At 40.3% G+C, this 18090-nt stretch overlaps 1 protein-coding gene across 7 annotated transcripts in view; it reads right to left on the bottom strand.

The window, feature by feature from the left end:
- RALYL (RALY RNA binding protein like) overlaps nucleotides 1–18090 on the bottom strand; it is an 819948-nt gene that overhangs the window by 160481 nt on the left and 641377 nt on the right. For all 7 annotated transcript variants that reach the window (XM_070802966.1, XM_019974097.2, XM_070802963.1 and 4 more), the window contains one exon: nucleotides 6158–6233. In XM_070802966.1, the coding sequence (XP_070659067.1) occupies nucleotides 6158–6233 (76 nt within the window). The remainder of the gene's footprint in view (nucleotides 1–6157; nucleotides 6234–18090) is intronic.

Genomic DNA, 18090 nt, shown 5'->3' on the forward strand with positions numbered 1-18090 from the left:
CCGAGAAACGAAGCTGTGAGTGGCTGAAAAGGAGATAGGCTAATTTTCAGAGAACAAAGACAAGAACACAGCTCCAAGCTATCTTTTGAGGGCTCTTAAGGGTTGCTTAAGTGAAAATGAAAAGGTTAGGCCAGATCCCTACCAATGCTCCTTGATATAGCTATACCACCAACATTTTGCTGTATTTTATGCCAATAAGGATTTCTCTTCAGAATATTTGATTCTTTATAGGTTATATTCTCTTTTAAAACTGTAAGAATTTTTACTACCACAAATCATAAAATAAACCACTTTGGCATTCCTGCCTTGAGAATCCCAGGAACAGTATGAAAGGCAAAGAAATATGACATTGAAAGAGGAACACCCCAGATCCATAGGTGCCCAGTATGCTACTGGAGAAGAGTGTAGAAATAGCTCCAAAAGGAATGAAGAGGCTGAGTCAAACCAGAAAAGACATCCAGTTGTGGATGTATCTGGTGGTGAAAGTAGAATCTGATGCTGTAAAGAACAATACTGCATAGACATCTGGAATGTTAGGTCCATGAATCAAGGTAAATTGGAAGTGATCAAACGGGAGATGGCAAGAGTAAACACTGACATCTTAGGAATCAATGAACTAAAAAGGACAAGAAAGGGCAAATTTAATTCAGATGACCATTGTATCTACTATTGTGGGCAAAAATCCCTTAGAAGAAATGGAGTAGCCCTCAGTGTCGGCAAAAGAGTCTGAAATGCAGTACTTGGGTGTGGTCTCAAAAACGACAGAATGAATTCTGTTTGTTTCCAAAGAAAACCATTCAATATGACAGCAATCCAAGTCTGTGCCTCAACCACTAATGCCAAATAAGCTGAAGTTGAATGGTTCTATGAAGACCTACAATACCTTCTAGAACTAACACCAAAAAAAAAAAAAAAAAAAAAAGATGTCCTTTTTGTCATAGGGAACTATAATGCAAAAGTAGGAAGTTAAGAGATACCTGGAGTAACAGGCCAGTTTGGCCTTGGAGTACAGAATGAAGCAGGGCAAAGGCTACCAGAGTTTTGCCAAGAGAATGCACTGGTCATAGCAAACACCCACTTCCAACAACACAACACGCGACTCTAGACATGGACATCACCAGATGGTCAACACCGAAATCAGATTGATTATTTTCTTTGAAGCTGAAGATGGAGAAGCTCTATACAGTCAGCAAAAACAAGACTGGGAGCTGACTGCAGGTAAGAGCATGAACTCCTTATTGCAAAATTCTGACTTAAATTGAAGTAGGGAAAACCACTAGACCATTCAGTTTGGACCTAAATCAAATCCTTAATGATTATACAGTGCAAGTGACAAATAGATTCAAGAGATTAGATCTGATAGAGTGCCTGAATGATTCATGGATGTTCATAACATTATACAGGAAGCAGTGATCCAAACCATCTCCAAGAAAAAGGCAAAATGGTTGTATGAGGAGGCCTTACAAATAGCTGAGAAAAGAAGAGACGTGAAAGGTGAAGGAGAAAAGGAGAGAGATACCCATCTGAATGCAGAGTTGCAAAGAATAGCAAGGAGAGATGAGAAAGCCTTCCTCAGTGAATAATGCAAAGAAATGGAGGAAAAAAATTGAATGGGAAAGACTAGAGATCTCTTCAAGAAAATGAGAGATATCAAGGGAACATTTGATGCAACTGCTGCTGCTACTGCTAAGTTGCTTCAGTCGTGTCCGACTCTGTGTGACCCTATAGACGGCAGCCCACCAGGCTCCCCCGTCCCTGGGATTCTCCAGGCAAGAACACTGGAGTGGGTTGCCATTTCCTTCTCCAATGCATGAAAGTGAAAAGTGAAAGTGAAGTCGCTCAGTCAGGTGCCGGGAGCCGGTGAGGCATTCCACTCGTGAAAAAGGTCACGAGGAAGGAGGCTCGGCATATGCAAAGGCGGGATCGAGCCTCAGGAGTCCCCCCGGATATTCTAGAGCATCTACCCCCAAAAAACCAGAGTCTGCCTACTTTATTGCTTTGTGCTCTCACCTCTGACTTTACTGGGGGCTGTCCCCCACCACCATCTCGCTCTCTCTGTCAAAGAGTTAACTTACAGCTCCAATTAATAAAGTTCCTGGGCAATTAGTGTTTAAATCCAAACCCCTCAGATAGCTCTCTAACTCGCCTGACAAGTTTACCCGGACTCCTACAGCTATGCATACAATTGTTTACAGTCTCCCAGCCTCGAGAGGCATGGGAAGCTTAAGATATTCAAATAGCTTAGAGCCTCTCAGAGAGTTAGAAACTGTCAGAATAAAACTAGTATAAGATTTCATTGATGAGCCAATGTTTGTTGCCAAGTTTTCACATCCCCTGAATTGTATCCTTGAATGTGTATTAATTAATAGTTGGTATGTAGAAAAAATAAGTAGTGGCCTTGGTGTTAGTAACTTTAGACCCTTAAGGTAATAAATTCTTTCCTTTGTTGTAAACCCATTACACATCCGCCCTATAGGAATGCAATTTTATCTTCGGAAGATGGCACCAAACCTTAAAATAATTACTCTTAGAGAAAATAAGTCTTTGTTGATAAGTCTTTGTCAAGAGTCATAAAATGTTAATAGGCCTTCTGGCCAGAAGATGATGTAAATCACCTAAACCATTTGTATACGATAAATTTGCAGGAAAGAAACCCTGGTTTTTGATAAGGATCAAAAACTGCTGACTTTGCATCCCCTATTATCCTCTATGTGTAACTTAGGGTATGAAAGCCCCTGTTGAAAATAAAGCTACGGGCCTTGCTCACCAGAGCTTGGTCTCCCCGTGTCATTCTTTCTTTTCACATTCTGGCTAAAGTCTCCATCTGGAGTGCGGAGGTCCTCTGCGACCATTTATTTGCCTGGGCTTCTAAGACCCACTCGAGAAGGTGTCTAAGGTGGGGCACCTTCGGCTATTCGAGAGGGCGCCTGCGGCCTCCGTGGTCAGAGCTAACCTGGTGTCACGGGTTATATTGATTTTCCGCATAAACCAAGCTACTCAGCCTCTTTTCTTCACTGAATTTTCCCACTGAGCTATCCTCATTCTATTACTCTTTATATCTCAAATTAACATTTGAATAGGTCGCCGACGCTGTCTCCCCTTCGAATACCCTGGATCAGCCGGGGCTGGACCTCGGCAGTCGTGTCCAACCCTTAGCGACCCCATGGACTGCAGCCTACCAGGCTCCTCTGTCCATGGGATTTTCTAGGCAAGAGTACTGGAGTGGAGTGCCATTGCCTTCTCCCATTTGATGCAAAGATGGGCTCAATAAAGGACAGAAATGGTATGGACCTAACAGAAGCAGAAGATATTAAGAAGAGGTGGCAAGAATACACAGAGGAACTGTAGAAAAAAGATCTTCACAACCCTGATAATCACGATGATGGTATGATGACTCACCTAGAGCCAGACATCCTGGAATGTGAAGTCAAGTGGGATTACTATGAACAAAGGTAGTGGAGGTGACGGAATTCCAGCTGAGGTATTTCAAATACCAATAGATGATGCTGTTAATACGTTCCATTCATCATGCCATCAAATTGGGAAAACTCAGCAGTGGCCACAGGACTGGAAAAGGTCAGTTTTCATTCCAATCTCTGCGGGAGCCAGCATGAGGAACTCTGCGCGTGGCAAAGGTCATGAGGAAGGAGGCTCGGCATACGCAAAGGTGGGATGGAGCCTTAGGAGTCCCCCTGGAAATTCTTGAGCGTCTACCCCCAAAACCAGAGTCTGCCTACTTTACTGCTTTGTGCTCTCATCTACACTTCTGACTTTACAGGGGGCTGTCCCCCACCACCTCTCTCTGAAAAAGAGTTAACTTACAGCTCCAGTTGATAAAGTTCCTGGGCGTGACAAGAGTGTTTCAACCTACAAACTCCTCTGAAGGTTATTCCGGCCACATGTAATTGTTCACAGCCTCCCAACCGTGAGAGGCATGAGATGTTCTAAACTGTCTAAATACAGATTCCTTTGAGCAGTTAAAAGATTGATTAGAAATTGTATTGGTGAAGGGTTTTTCACTTGTTGGGCCAATGTTTACTGCTAAGGCTCCATATCCCTTACCTACTGTGTCCCTGGCAGTGTATTGATTAATATAATTGGTGTATAGGAATGTAAGTAGTACCTTTAATGTTTGTAACATTGGACCCTTGAGTTAATTCTTTTTCTTGTTATAGCCCACCACACCTTTGCCCTATAGGAATGCAATTTTATCTAATGCTTTTGGAGGGTGGCTCCTGACTTTAGAATAATCACCTTTAGAGAAAAATAAGTTTCCTGAAGAAAGGATCTTGAAATGTTAACAGCCCTCTTGGCCAGAAGATGATGTAATTCACCTAAACTTTTGCATATGATAAGTTTGCAGGAAGAAAGCCTGGCTTACTGCTAACTCTACCCCTTCACCCATTATCTTCTATGCACAACTTAAGGTATAAAAACTACTTTGGAAAATAAAGTGCGGGCCTTGTTCAATGAAACTTGGTCTCCCCATGTTGTTATTTCTCTCACCTTCTGGCTGAATTCCCACTTTGAGCGTGGAGGCTCGTCAAGCCTACTAATTTTGCCTGGGTTTCTAAGATCTGACGGGGGAGGCCTTAGTGTCTCCTCTCCTTCGGGAGAATGGGAGGACACCTGCAGCCTACATAGGTAATGTAAATTACTTGCTTTGGAATTTTATTAGCTTTCCACGTAAACCAAGTTATTCAGCCTCTTTTCTCCACTCAATTTTCTCACTGAGCTATCCTTATTTGATCACTCTTTATATCTTTAATTCTATCGTATCCTGATCACCGAAGCGATCTCCCCTTTGAATTCCCTGGATCCACCGGGGCTGGACCCCAGTAAATCTCAAAGAAGGACAATGCCAAAGAATGTTTAAACTACCACACAACTGCACTCATGTCTCATGCTAGTGAAATAATGCTCAAAATCCTCCAAGCTAGGCTTTAACGGTACGTGAACTGAGAACTTCCAGATGTACAAATTATATTTAGAAAAGGCAGAGGAATCAGAGATCAAATTGCCACCATTTGTTGGATCATAGAAAAAGCAAGAGAAGTCCAGGAATACATATACTTCTGCTTCATTGACTCTGCCAAAGCCCCTTTGACTGTGTGGATCACAACAAACTGGCAAATTCTTCAAGAGATGGGTATACCAGCCCACCTGACCTGCCTCCTGAGAAATCTGTATGCAGTTCAAGAAGAAACAGTTAGAAATGGACATGGAACAACAAATTTCCAAACTGGGAAAGGAGTACATTAAGGCTGTATATTGTCACCCTGCTTATTTAACTTATACGCAGAGTACATCATGGGAAATGATGGGCTGGATGAAGCACAAGTTGGAATCAAGATTCTCAGGAGAAATATCAATAACCTTATGGCAGAAAGTGAAGAGGAACTAAGGAGCCTCTTGATGAAGCCAGCTTTTTCATCTCCTCTTTCACTTTTAAAATCCAGCATTCAAAAAGCTAAGATCATGGCATCCAGTCCCATCACTTCATAGCAAATAGATGGGGAAAAAATGGAAACACTGACAGACTTTATTTCTTTGGTCCCCAGAATCACTGCAGAGGGTGACTGCAGCCATGAAATTAAAAGACGCTTACTCCTAGAGAGGAAAGCTATGATAAACTTAGACAGCATATTAAAAAGCAGAGACATCACTTTGCCAACAAAGGTCCATCTAGTCAAAGCTATGGTTTTTCCAGTAGTCACGTACCCATGGTGAGAGTTGGACCATAAAGAAGTCTGAGCACTGAAGAATTGATGCTTTTGAACTGTGGTATTGGAGAAGACTCTTGAGAGTCCCTTGGACTGCAAGGAGATCCAACCAGTCCATCCTAAAGGAGATCAGTCCTGAATGTTCATTGGAAGGACTGATGCTGAAGCTGAAACTCCGATACTTTGGCCACCTGATGCGAAGAACTGACTTATTTGAAAAGAGCCTGATGCTGGGAAAGATTTAAGGTGGGAGGAGAAGGGGATGACAGAGGATGAGATGAGATGTTTGGATGGCATCACAAGAATTTCAGAAAACTCTGGGAGATAGTGAAGGACAGGCAAGCCTGGCATGCTGCAGTCCATGGGGTCACAATGAGTGGGACATGACTGAGTGACTGAACAACAAAATCATAAAATAGTGCTTGCGTACTCACCTGTAAAGCGCAGAAATGGGCCTCTTATTTCCAGGTTTTGGTCTGTATGGTTTTGGTTCTCCTGCCATATTGATATCTGAAAACATAAAATAGCACTGATTAAGAAAGTATTAAACCATTTGTGAAAATAAATCTTGAAGTTGCATTATCTTTTTTTTTTTTTTTTTGTCTGTAAAATGTTATATGACATTCATTTATTCCTAAGTGTTTTCTGAGCACCTACTCTAGGCCAGGCTCTGTTTGAGGTATTTCATGTACCAAATGTATTAGATCCATGCCCTTGTGGGACTTGTCTTCTATGGGGAGGGAGGGCATAGATAGTTAACCACAAACATAACAAATAGGAAAACGATGTAACATATCAGAAGGTGCAAAGTACAATGAAAATAGCAAATATTGGACAAGGTAGAGGGATCAGGAATGCTCACTAAAACTGGAAAGGGAAAGAGGGAGAATGATTGTAAAGCAAGTATACTCCCATAAAAATTAATTTAAATAAAAGAAAGAGGCAGAATGAGATGTCCTACTGACTTGCAGTTTTGCCTGGAATGTCTCTGTATAGACGTTTTCATAGAATGAAGGTTTGTTCAGAGAGGAATTGTTACATTTCCTTTGGTAATATCTTCTCCATGGAAGCAGAGAAGAAGTGTTAGAAGGGTGGAATTATAGAGCAGACAAGGTTTACTGAGGGAACAGCAAGATGCATTCGGTAACTGGCATGTTCAATTACAGAGTTCTGGAGTGATCTGAGGAAAAGACAGCACACCGCTTGCTTTCAAGAACTAAAACTATAACAGAGTCTCTAAGGTAAGATGAGAAGATGCCTAAATTAAGTACATGACAAGAGAGCATTTGCATCAATTACCAACCTTAATATTTTTTAAAAATGTGTAAAACTGTTATGGTAAAGGGTGGTAAAGGTTTGAGAAGTGATATAAACTGTTATATTTAATAAAGTTAACATTTCCAGAGGATGATAAAAAAAGAAAATCTAAAGGAAGTGAACTTTAAGAAAAGCTTTGGAAGAAGTGAGGGGCATTATTTTGACAGAAAAGAAAGGCAAAGTTCTATTTCTCGTGAGTGAAAAGCCAAAGTGTTACTCACTCAGGTTGTGTCTGAGTCTGCAACCCCATGGGCTGTAGCCCACCGGGCTCCCCCGTCCTGGGATTCTCCAGGCAAGAATACTGGAGTGGGTTTCCATTCCCTTCTCCAGGGGATCTTCCTGACCCAGGGATTAGACTCAGGTGTCCTGCATTGCATACAGGGGGCTACATACACTGTCTGGGATGGTTGGACCACCCATCAGTAGAAGCAACCAAAATGTCTAGATGGAAAATAATGGATCTCTTTTAAAGTAGCTGACACTGGTGTATCGATGATTCGCAACGCTGTGTTGGCTTCTGCTGTCTAATGAAATGACAGTTATGCGTATACCTCTCTCCACTGCTCGTTTAGGCTGCGTTTCCATATAGGCCATTACAGAGTATTCAGCGAGTTCCCTGTGCTGTACAGTAGGTCCTTGTTGTTATTGATTTTATATATAGTAGTGTGTAGATGTCAATCCCAGTCTCTCAATTTGTCTGCCCTCTTCCCCCTCGGTACCCACAAATTTGCTTTCTACACATCTGTGATGCTATTTCTGTTATGTAAATAGGTTCATTTGTACACATTTTTTAGATTCCACATATAAATGATTTCATATGATATTCATCTTTCTCAGTCTGACTTACTTCACTCAGTATGACAATCTCCAATTCTAATCATGTTGCTTCAAATAGCATAATGTTATCTCTTTTAAAAAACACATTGGGCTAACATCAAAGTAAGGCATTCACAGAAGCCAACATCTGAGTGGGCGTGGCAAGCCAATGGAGATGGAACACTGAGCCCGGCTTGGTCTGGAAGACGTCTGCTGAAACCAGAACTTGAGCTTTCATTCTCACATCCTTCGGAATCTGAGGGGACAGGAGGCAGGGCCCACACTGAAGGACAGGAAATGCGTGCGCATTTAATTCAACAGCCATATGTGGGGAAATCCTTAACTAGGAAGAAAAGGAAGCCTCTTCCACCCGCCAAAGAATATCAATATACAATCCACAGTAAACACCATACTTAATAGTGGGTCAGTGGGCACATTTTCTTTAAGATCAAGGGATTTACAAAGGCTTTTACTACCACCATCTCTATATAACACTGTACTGGATATTGTAGACAGTGAAGTAAGACAGGCAAACAATATCAGAAATGGGAAAGAAGAAATTAAGCTGTCATAATTGCTGATAACATGTGGGTCCACAAAAAAACTCTGAAGTATCCACAGATTACTACAATTAAAAGAGTCTTTACAAGTTTCTTGTATTCAAGGCCAATACACAAAATTCAGCTGCATGTTCCCACACGCCAATACACAAAATTCAGCTGCATGCTCCCACACGCCAATACACAAAATTCAGCTGCATGCTCCCACACGCCAATACATATTTAAACACACGATTTTAAAGGACGCCACTTGTGTGACATATAAGTACCAAGGGATAAATACATTATAAAATTTGAAGGATGTTTATGAAGAAAATTATAACTCTGTATTGGGAGATTTTACAGTTATTTTACATAAAAAGAGAATTTGGAAGGCTTGATAAATAAATTTATCAATTCTCCTCAAGTTGATATATTGATTCTACATGTTCACAATAAAATCCCCAAATACTCTTTTCATGTCTATGGGGCATTTGACATGCTGATTCTAAAATTTATATGATAGAGCAAAACATCAAAATATCCATAATATACTTGAAAACAAAAGCTGGCAAATTTGCCTTATCAGGATTTATTTTAAAGCTATAATAATGAAGAGAGCAGTTTTGATACAAAAAGGGAAAACAAACCAATGGAACAGACTAGAGACCCCACAAACTAACTTACAAATAGATGAAATACTTAAATTATGATAGAGCTGGTTCAGCTGACAAGTGAGTAAAAGATAGACTTTTGATGCTGTAACAATCGGTTATTGGTTGTTATTGTTTATTTTTGGTTACTGGTTATTGTAGCAAGGAAATATATGAAATTGGACCTCTAATTAAAATAATTAAAATCTATTAAAATCTGTTAAAAATAGATTACTTATTAGATTAAAAACCTAAATGTAAGAGGCAAAATATAAAACTTTTAGGAGGAAATACAGCAGAATATCTTTATGAGATCAGAGTATAGAAGGATAATCTTAAACCAGACATAAAAAGCGCTAGCCTTAAAACATAGGAATGATAAATTCTACTACGATAAAAATCAAGTGCTTCTGCCCATCCAAGTCACATTAAAAATGAAGAGTCACAAATTAGATAAAGAAATCCTTGATGAAAGATTTGTTTCAGGAATATATAAAGCATTCAAGTAATAGGAAAAAGAGACAAACCACCAAATAGAAAATTGGGAAAATTAGTTAAGACACTTTACAGAAGAGGAAATATGAATGCTGAATAAACACATGAAAATAGTCTCAACCTCAGTAGAAGTGGTAAATGCAAGTGAAACCACAATGACATAACTGATACCCACTGGATTTACAATAGTTTACAAAGTCTGACAATATCAAAAGTTGATGAGGCTTTGGAGCAAGTCAAACTTGTATACATTGTGACTATAAGCATAAATTAGTGAAACTATTTTAGAAAATAATTTAGTGGTTTATAATACACATAAAATGCTAAGTCCTGTGACCCAGGAGGCATGCACCTACAGAAACTCTTGGATGTGTGTGTCTTGTAAGAGTGTTTATTGCAGTATAGTAAAAAATTCATAGAAAAACACAAACATTCATTGGCAGATAACTGGATAAAAGAATTTTGTGATATATTTACACATAAGCATACTACAAAGCAGGAAAGAGTAGGGGGTGGAGAGAGAGAAACACAGAGAGAGCTATTGGCTACAACGCTGATGTACTGAAGAATCAGGAGCATAACACTGAGCAAAAGATGATATCCTGGAAGAACAGCGACAGACTGAATCCTTTTATGTTAATAAAAATACAAATTTAAACAGTACACTGCATGGGAATGAAAATACGCGTAATAAAACTAAGAAAAGCAAGCAGAAATAGGCAAATGAGCTCAGGATGAAGGTTGCCTCTAAACGGGTAGATGAGGATACGGGACTTGTGAAGGATATCTAAAGGACTTCAAAGTTAATCATAATGTGCTATTTCTTAAACTGGATAGAGGAAGTAAGTTTATAATATAGCATCACACTGTATAACTTAAATCTGTTATAAATTTTATTTTGAATATAAGTTTTATATAAATATTTAATTGTCTTCATATATTTATATTTAATGTGTATCCAAAATTTTAATTTGTGTAATAATTAATACAAAATTATAAAAGAAAGTGATAACAAAGGTGGTAAGGTGTGTGTCGATAAATATTCAGGTCAGGTCAGTGGGTTTTGGTGAATAAGGATTTCAGGAGAGATGGCGAGTGGGTAAGTAGAAGAAAAGAGCTGTTGGGAGGATGGATTACTGGATGGGAGAAGATTATTAGAGCCTCCAGTTAGAAATTTTCATCTGATTTGAGTGGGAAATAACTTTGGATTCTGAGTAAAAAACAGTCCTGAGAATGAATTAGGAAGACACTGACTCTTATATAATTTGGAATAAGGCCCAACAAAGATCTAGGCTGTCTAAGCCTTCACATATGACAGAGTTGGAACAAAAAAGTGAGTGAAACAAATGAAGATTTGTTATTTTTATAAGCTCCGTAATGATGGTAGAGGTACATATCCAGGAAATATCATTAGACACACTATTGTATTTCTATCTTAGAATTCTTTACTTTTGAACTGAAACAAACAAACAAACAAAAAAACAATTCTCATAAGTAAATAAAAAAAAAAGAGAGAGAGACTTAAGACTATCAAAACAAGTATTGTAACATTCATTTTAAAAATCATCTGTAGCTAGTGGCTCTGAGTTTGATGGTGGATCCATACAGTGGGGGAGCTTCCCTGGTGGCTCAGACAGTAAAGAATCTGCCTGCCAAGGCAGGAGACCCGGCTCGATCCCTGGGTAAGGAATATCCCCTGGAGAAGGGACTGGCTACCCACTCCAGACTCTTGCCAAGAGAATTCCATGGACAAAGTAGCCTGGTGGGCTACAGTCCGTGGGGTTGCAAAGAGTCAGACACGACTGCGTGACTAACACTAACTACATCCGATGGAGTGCTTCCCTGACGGCTCAGTAGCAAAGAATCCACCTGCCAGTGCAGGAGACGCAGCTTCCATCCCTGTGTTGGGAAGATCCACTGGAGAAGGAGATGGCCACCTACTCTATTATTCTTGCCTGGAAAATCTCAGGGACGGGAGAACCTGGGAGGCTACGGCTCATGGGAGACAGCCTGCCAGGCTCTTCTGTTCGTGGGATTTCCCAGGCAAAAATATTGGAGAGGTTTGCCATTTCCTACTCCAGGGGATCTTCCCAACCTAGGAATTGAACCTGCAACTGCTACTTTGGCAGGCAGACTCTTTACCACTAGTCCACCCGGGAAGCCCCAACATACAAGGGAAGATGTTTTATGAAAGGTTGTCACACAGCAATTTCAGACAGCAGGTGCAAAGAATCTTTTTTTCTTAGAGACACTGGATAAAGTCTGAACACTGAATAGTGTTCAAATGCATCATTTTCCTTTGAATGTTTATAAATGTATGGTTAAATATGGAAATTTATGTATGTTACATGGCTATAGTAAAGATCATCCATGTCCTGGTGTTAGTGGACAGGGATGCGTGTGAGAGGGGCTGGATGTAGACAGGGGAGCAGGAACAGTGGGCGTGAGCTCAGGAAATCAAGGAACATAAAGCATGGCCAGGGTCTGGATGAGTGAGGGTTTCCTTTGTGTTTAGCTTTATTGATACAAGATTTCATTGTGTTTTTGGAACAACCCATCTTATTTGGAAGGCAAAGTTCAGGTTCGTCTATCTCAAAAGCTGCTGGCCTTGAAGAAAGCCTCCAGACAGTGTAAATAGCCTCTCGACCCTGAACTTTGTGGTCAGCTGCAGAGAGACCTCCCAAGACTTCTTTCCCTGATTGTGCGGAGCTGTACAACTCACCCACAGGAGGAACCAGAGAAAGAATGGCCAATGTCCAATTTTCTGCCACTCTCACAAGACATGAACTTTGGAACAAAAGGTTGAGATACAGAAAATAAAGTGGCATTTCTTAAATTCCCGAGTTTGCAAAGATTCTCAGTAAGTACCAACATTAAAAAATCTTACATTACCCTCAAAAAAGAATGTAGATTTCATCATCGCAACAAATGCTTTTGAAATGGGTCAAAAAAAATCCTAGTTAAATTCCTACTTGTTATGCAAAAGTACATATTGAGGTACTTATATACCAAGGTGATGGACTGTATTATCGGAGAATTAAAATCATATTCTCGTAGAGGGCGTTGATAAAACTAGACAAGCACTATGCAACAGAAGTCTCCTGAAGAGTTTCTGCTTGGGTTTGAGACAGGCTGAGACCTGGGCCCTTTGTGGCCATGCTGCAGTGTTGGCACCTAGACAAATGTCTCCTCAAGCAACAAATTACAGAAATTATAAGGGGCTAAAAATAACTGCAGAAAGTGAAGAAGAACTAAAGAGTCTCTTGATGAAAGTGAAAGAGGAGAGTGAAAAAGTTGGCTTAAAGCTCAGCATTCAGAAAACTAAGATCATGGCATCAGTCCCATCACTTCACAGCAGATAGATGGGGAAACAGTGGAAACAGTGGCTGACTTTATTTTTCTGGGCTCCAAAATCACTGCAGATGGTGATTGCAGCCATGATTTTAAAAGATGTTTACTCCTTGGAAGGAAACATAGACAGCATATTAGAAAGCAGAGACATTACTTTGCCAACAAAGGTCAGTCTAGTCAAGGCTATGGTTTTTCCAGTGGTCATGTATGGCTGTGAGAGTTGGACTGTGAAGAAAGCTGAGCACCGAAGAATTGATGCTTTTGAACTGTGATGTTGGAGAAGACTCTTGAGAGTCCCTTGGACTTCAAGGAGATCCAACCAATCCATCCTGAAGGAAATCAGTCCTGAGTGTTCATTGGAAGGACTGATATTGAAGCTGAAACTCCAAATACTTTGGCCACCTGATGCTAAGAGCTGATTCACTAGAAAAGACCCTGATTCTGGGAAAGATTGACAGCAGGAGGAGAAGGGGATGACAGAGGATGAATGGCATCACCAACTTGATGAACATGAGTTTGAGTGAACTCCGGGAGTTGGTGATGGACAGGGAGGCCTGGCGTGCTGCAGTCCATGGGGTCGCAAAGAGTTGGACACGACTGAGCGACTAAACTGAACTGAAAAATAACTGCATGCCTGCACAGTTGAGGCAAATTCTGGACAAAAAGATACAAGAAGACCAACAAAGCCCAAAACCAATTTTGAAGAGTAGGGAGCAAAAGCTGGGGGTCAGAAGCAAAAGCAGAGTGCTGCACAGGATCTCTGTACAAACACCACCAAAGGAGTGGACAACCCGCCTAAGCCACCCCTCCAGCCCAGCCTCTGAACACACTCCTACCCTCACCCAGTAGAAGGAAGCAACTTGCATCCCCTGAGCAAGCAGGCAGGGAAGCAACAAGAGAACCTGTTCATTGTTTTTCTCTGCCTCCTGCTGGATGATGGGCCCAATAAAGCTTTGCCAGAATTGCTTGTCTGGTCTCTGATCGATTTGTATTGATTAAAGAGGTCAAGAGCACTGGTCAGTAACAAGTTCACCATATATCACACCTGTGTAGAGACAAGCCCCGCCCCCCCTCCAACCCTGTCCGGGTGTAAAGACAGTGCAGCTAAATGGAGTTAAAGCTTTATCTCTGCCTGGAACTTCCCTGGTGACTCAGATGGTAAAGAAACCACCTGTGATTCAGAAGACCTGGGTTCGAGTCCTGGGCTGGGAAGATCCCCTGGAGAAGGTAATGGCTATCCGTGCCAGTATTCTTGCCTGGAGAACTACATGGGCAGAGGAGCCAGGTGAGCTACAGTCCATGGGGTCACAAAGAGTTGGACACCACTGAGCGACTATCGCTTTCTTTTAGGAGATGACTGGAGATTGCAGACCTCTACATGGAAGGAGAAGAGGCATTTGCACTTTGTCATATGACATTATGAACCTCGGTAAGAACCAATTATGAAGCTGATTGAATAGATCCTATGTCTACTTTGAAGTTTTAATATTTCAAATGAGCATGAAAAAATGTGAAAAAATTCAAATGAACTCTAAAATGATCCTTCTACTATTAAATTTCAGATTCAAACAATTGAAACATATCCCACTGGGTTGCTAACTATGTCTTTTCACAGTAAATTGCTTGAAGTATATTAAGGGTTCCAAAATCTAATCAATTTTCTTCTTTATTTTTAAACTAAATAAATGAAGCTAATACCATGAGAGAAATATGGTATAAAGTCACAAAACTGAAAAAAGTCAATGAGCTGAGCCTATTCTGCTTTGAGGTAAATGAGATGAGGCAAATGGGAGACTGGTACCGTTCCAAAGCATCACCCCTGAAAAGGATATCCAACACACGCAAATATATTTATTTGGCCAATTCTTGTTAGGGTACTACTAAAGACGAGAGTAAAAGCTTTCAATAATTTGATGCTTTGGACTCTTGGGAAGATACCTCCAATCCTGCACCCAAACAGACGTGACCCTCCTTTGCACTCCCCGTTTTACTTCATTACATCCTTCTCCCAGAACTGACTGCTGAGTGTTTGTCCCTCTGACTTTGGACTTCTAAAGCGAAGTCGCAGCTCAGCTTCACAGGCTCTTCAGTGTCCTGAACAGAGCTGTTGGTGTCCTATGTGCTCTAGGAGTCCACTGGTTAACCAAACTCATACAAGCCACAGGCTGTGTTCTTGCATCGGTCGTGATGTGTCCAGCCAAACACGCTTTGTCAGAGCACTTCCTAAAGTGGTATTTATCTAAACAGTGTTTTGGAAGGTGTTAATAAGTATGTTGCCAAATAAACAAGTCATGGTAAAATAAATTTGGTAAAAGTGTGATAATATTTCTCTTTCTCAGATATTTGTGATGCATATTAAAGGAAAAAGATTCTGGAAGCAAGAAACATCCCATGGTGTTTAACTCAAATGCATACGAGAGAGAGAGAGAGAGATAAGTTTTTGGACAGCACACTTGTTAACATCCAACAGAACAGAATGCCTCTGAACATTGGTTTATGAGATACCCTGAAATATATGCAAAAATATTTCCCATTTATTTATTTGCTGTGTTTTCAATTTAGAATATCCCTTTTGGAAAGATAATTTAACATTTTGAATTACACTAGTACAATAAACAAATACTCATTACTTACCCCTGCCAACAGTGAACCCTGATGGCATCTGTTACTTCTAAAGAAATTCATGCTTGATATTGAAGTGACCTCTAACTGATAATAAGGCATCCACATTATCAAGGTGTTTTTGTTTGTTTTTTTTGAGATGAGGAAAAATGAAAAGAGATATTTTTCTAAAGAAATTAATTAAAAGTAGCGTCTTTACTCTTGGGATTGTTTTGTGTTTGTTTCTTTCCTCAGGTTTAAATAAAAGTTTAAATAATTCATCCATGGCATATAGACTGCCAGGAAAAGTCATTCAGAGTCTTTTATTGTTCACATTTGGAAGATTTAGGGATTCATTACCGTTCCATTGAATAAAAATTCAGAAGGTAAAGAAAATAGTCTGTTATGTCTGACAAATGAATGCATAAAACCATACCTCACCCTAGTATAAACACTATACCATTAAAAAGTGCCTTTGCAGTTATTATTAGTTTAGAGCCTCAGCCCATCCTGTGAAATAAGCAGAGCAGGGGGTCTTTATTTCTGTGTCATGTATATAGATGTTTGAGATATCGAGAAATTAAATGGCTTTCCTAATAATATCGTTAGCTCATTTTACTGTCTTTATTATTGAACATGGCACAGGTGCCAGGCACTGAACTAGTAAGAGAGGGGGTACCCTGCCCCTGCCCCACGAGAGATGGCTGAGCGTTGGGCACTGCACCAGATTCATGTTCTAGAATTTTCTGTACTATCGCATTGCTCTTAACCAGACTTTGGATGCCATATTTCTTAGCCGCTTAAACCTGGTTTGACTGTGGAAAGACCTGTAAAATAATACATTCTGAATCCCCAGGAGCTGTGGCATCACTGAGGAAAATGTATGATAAAAGAATGCTGCGGGGAGATCTGGCTGGCAGCAATGGGGAAACAAACTTGACTTTCAACTGAGCTGCTTGACGTGTCTTGGCCAGGCAGGCTTACAACCCTACAGTGTGATGGAGCTGCCCCAAAGGGCTTGTGGTTTAGTTGCGAAGTCGTGTCCGACACTTGCACCCCATGGACTGTAACCCACCAGGCTCCTCTGTTCATGGGATTCTCCAGGCATGAACACTGGAGTGGGTAGCCTATCCCTTCTCCAGGGGATCTTCCAGACCCAGGAATCAAGCCTGGGTCTCCTGCATCGCAGGCAGATTCCTTACCAAAGTGCTTTTACTCCGAGAGAAAAATGCACCAGATTTGCAGAGGTAAACGTATGTTCTAAAATATGACCATTTGAAGCACTTTAAGCCTAAATCTGAGAGTGGAACCAATTCCGCACAAAAGTAAATGGCTTTCTAATCTTGTTGTTTTTCCCTTCACAGATTCAAAGCTAGTTTTCATACTTGATGTATATCCTTAATAGCATGTTAAAATATTCTCTGTTATGGGAATGAAACTGTAGTCTAATTTTACCAGGCAGTCACTGAATTGTGACCGTTTTAATGAGCCTTTGGATCTAGTTTCATAAATTGGCTCTGACGCAGCTCTATGGTACGCCGGCCTCTGTCACTAGAATGCTAATGCAAAGATCACTGGTTGGCCAGATTCCCATTTGTTACCAGAAAACACCCTGATGCTCCCAGGCCCCATCTGCAAGGACAAATGAAAATGGAAACTTGAACTTATTACTAATTAACTGGTAAATCTGATCATTGTATGCCTTATTCAGATTCAAACTGCTTTTAACCCCAATAGAAACTAAAGTAAGAAAAAAAAAAAAGCAGGCATATATGCTGCTGCTGCTGCTAAGTCGCTTCAGTCGTGTCCGACTCTGTGCCACCCCATAGGCAGCAGCCCACCAGGCTCCCCCATCCCTGGGATTCTCCAGGCAAGAACACTGGAGTGGGTTGCCATTTCCTTCTCCAATGCATGAAAGTGAAAAGTGAAAGTGAAGTCACTTAGTCGTGTCTGATTCTTAGCGACCCCATGGACTGCAGCCTACCAGGCTCCTCCGTCCATAGGATTTTCCAGGTAAGAGTGGGGTGCCATTGCCTCCTTCGAGGCATATATACTTGGATGCTTATTTTTATTTATGTCTATTACTTCCAGTGTTTATATTATGAAGAAAATAGAGATGCTACAAATCATTCATTTTCATTTATCAAATAATTATTGAACGTACAGAACGTGCCAGGAACTGCGCTAAGGATTTGGTAAACAGATATAAATATTGTCTTTGTTCCCAATTTTAATTGACAAAATACTTCTATAGGTGTTGAGGGAAATAATATCAGTAATAATTATTAGTGGAAAACAGTCTCAATTCTTACACATATCAATTTTTACATTGATATGTGTAAATATATTAGCCCAAATATTTTCATAGGTACTGTCTTTTTACCATTCATAGAGTCCTTTTCCTGGCATATTTTTTTTAATAAGTTAAAACTTCTCCAACATGTTTAATGTCCTTTTGACTGTTCCAGCAAATGTAGATGCCATCCAACCACAAGCATTCTCAATTTCTTTTCATTCTGGTATAAAATACAACTATCTAATTATAAATAGAAGCCCCATCAAAAGGCTTTTAGACAAGTTGAGTTATTTCAAAAC

The sequence above is a fragment of the Bos indicus genome, chromosome 14 (assembly GCF_029378745.1).
Source record: "Bos indicus isolate NIAB-ARS_2022 breed Sahiwal x Tharparkar chromosome 14, NIAB-ARS_B.indTharparkar_mat_pri_1.0, whole genome shotgun sequence".
In the NCBI taxonomy this organism is placed as follows: Eukaryota; Metazoa; Chordata; class Mammalia; order Artiodactyla; family Bovidae; genus Bos; species Bos indicus.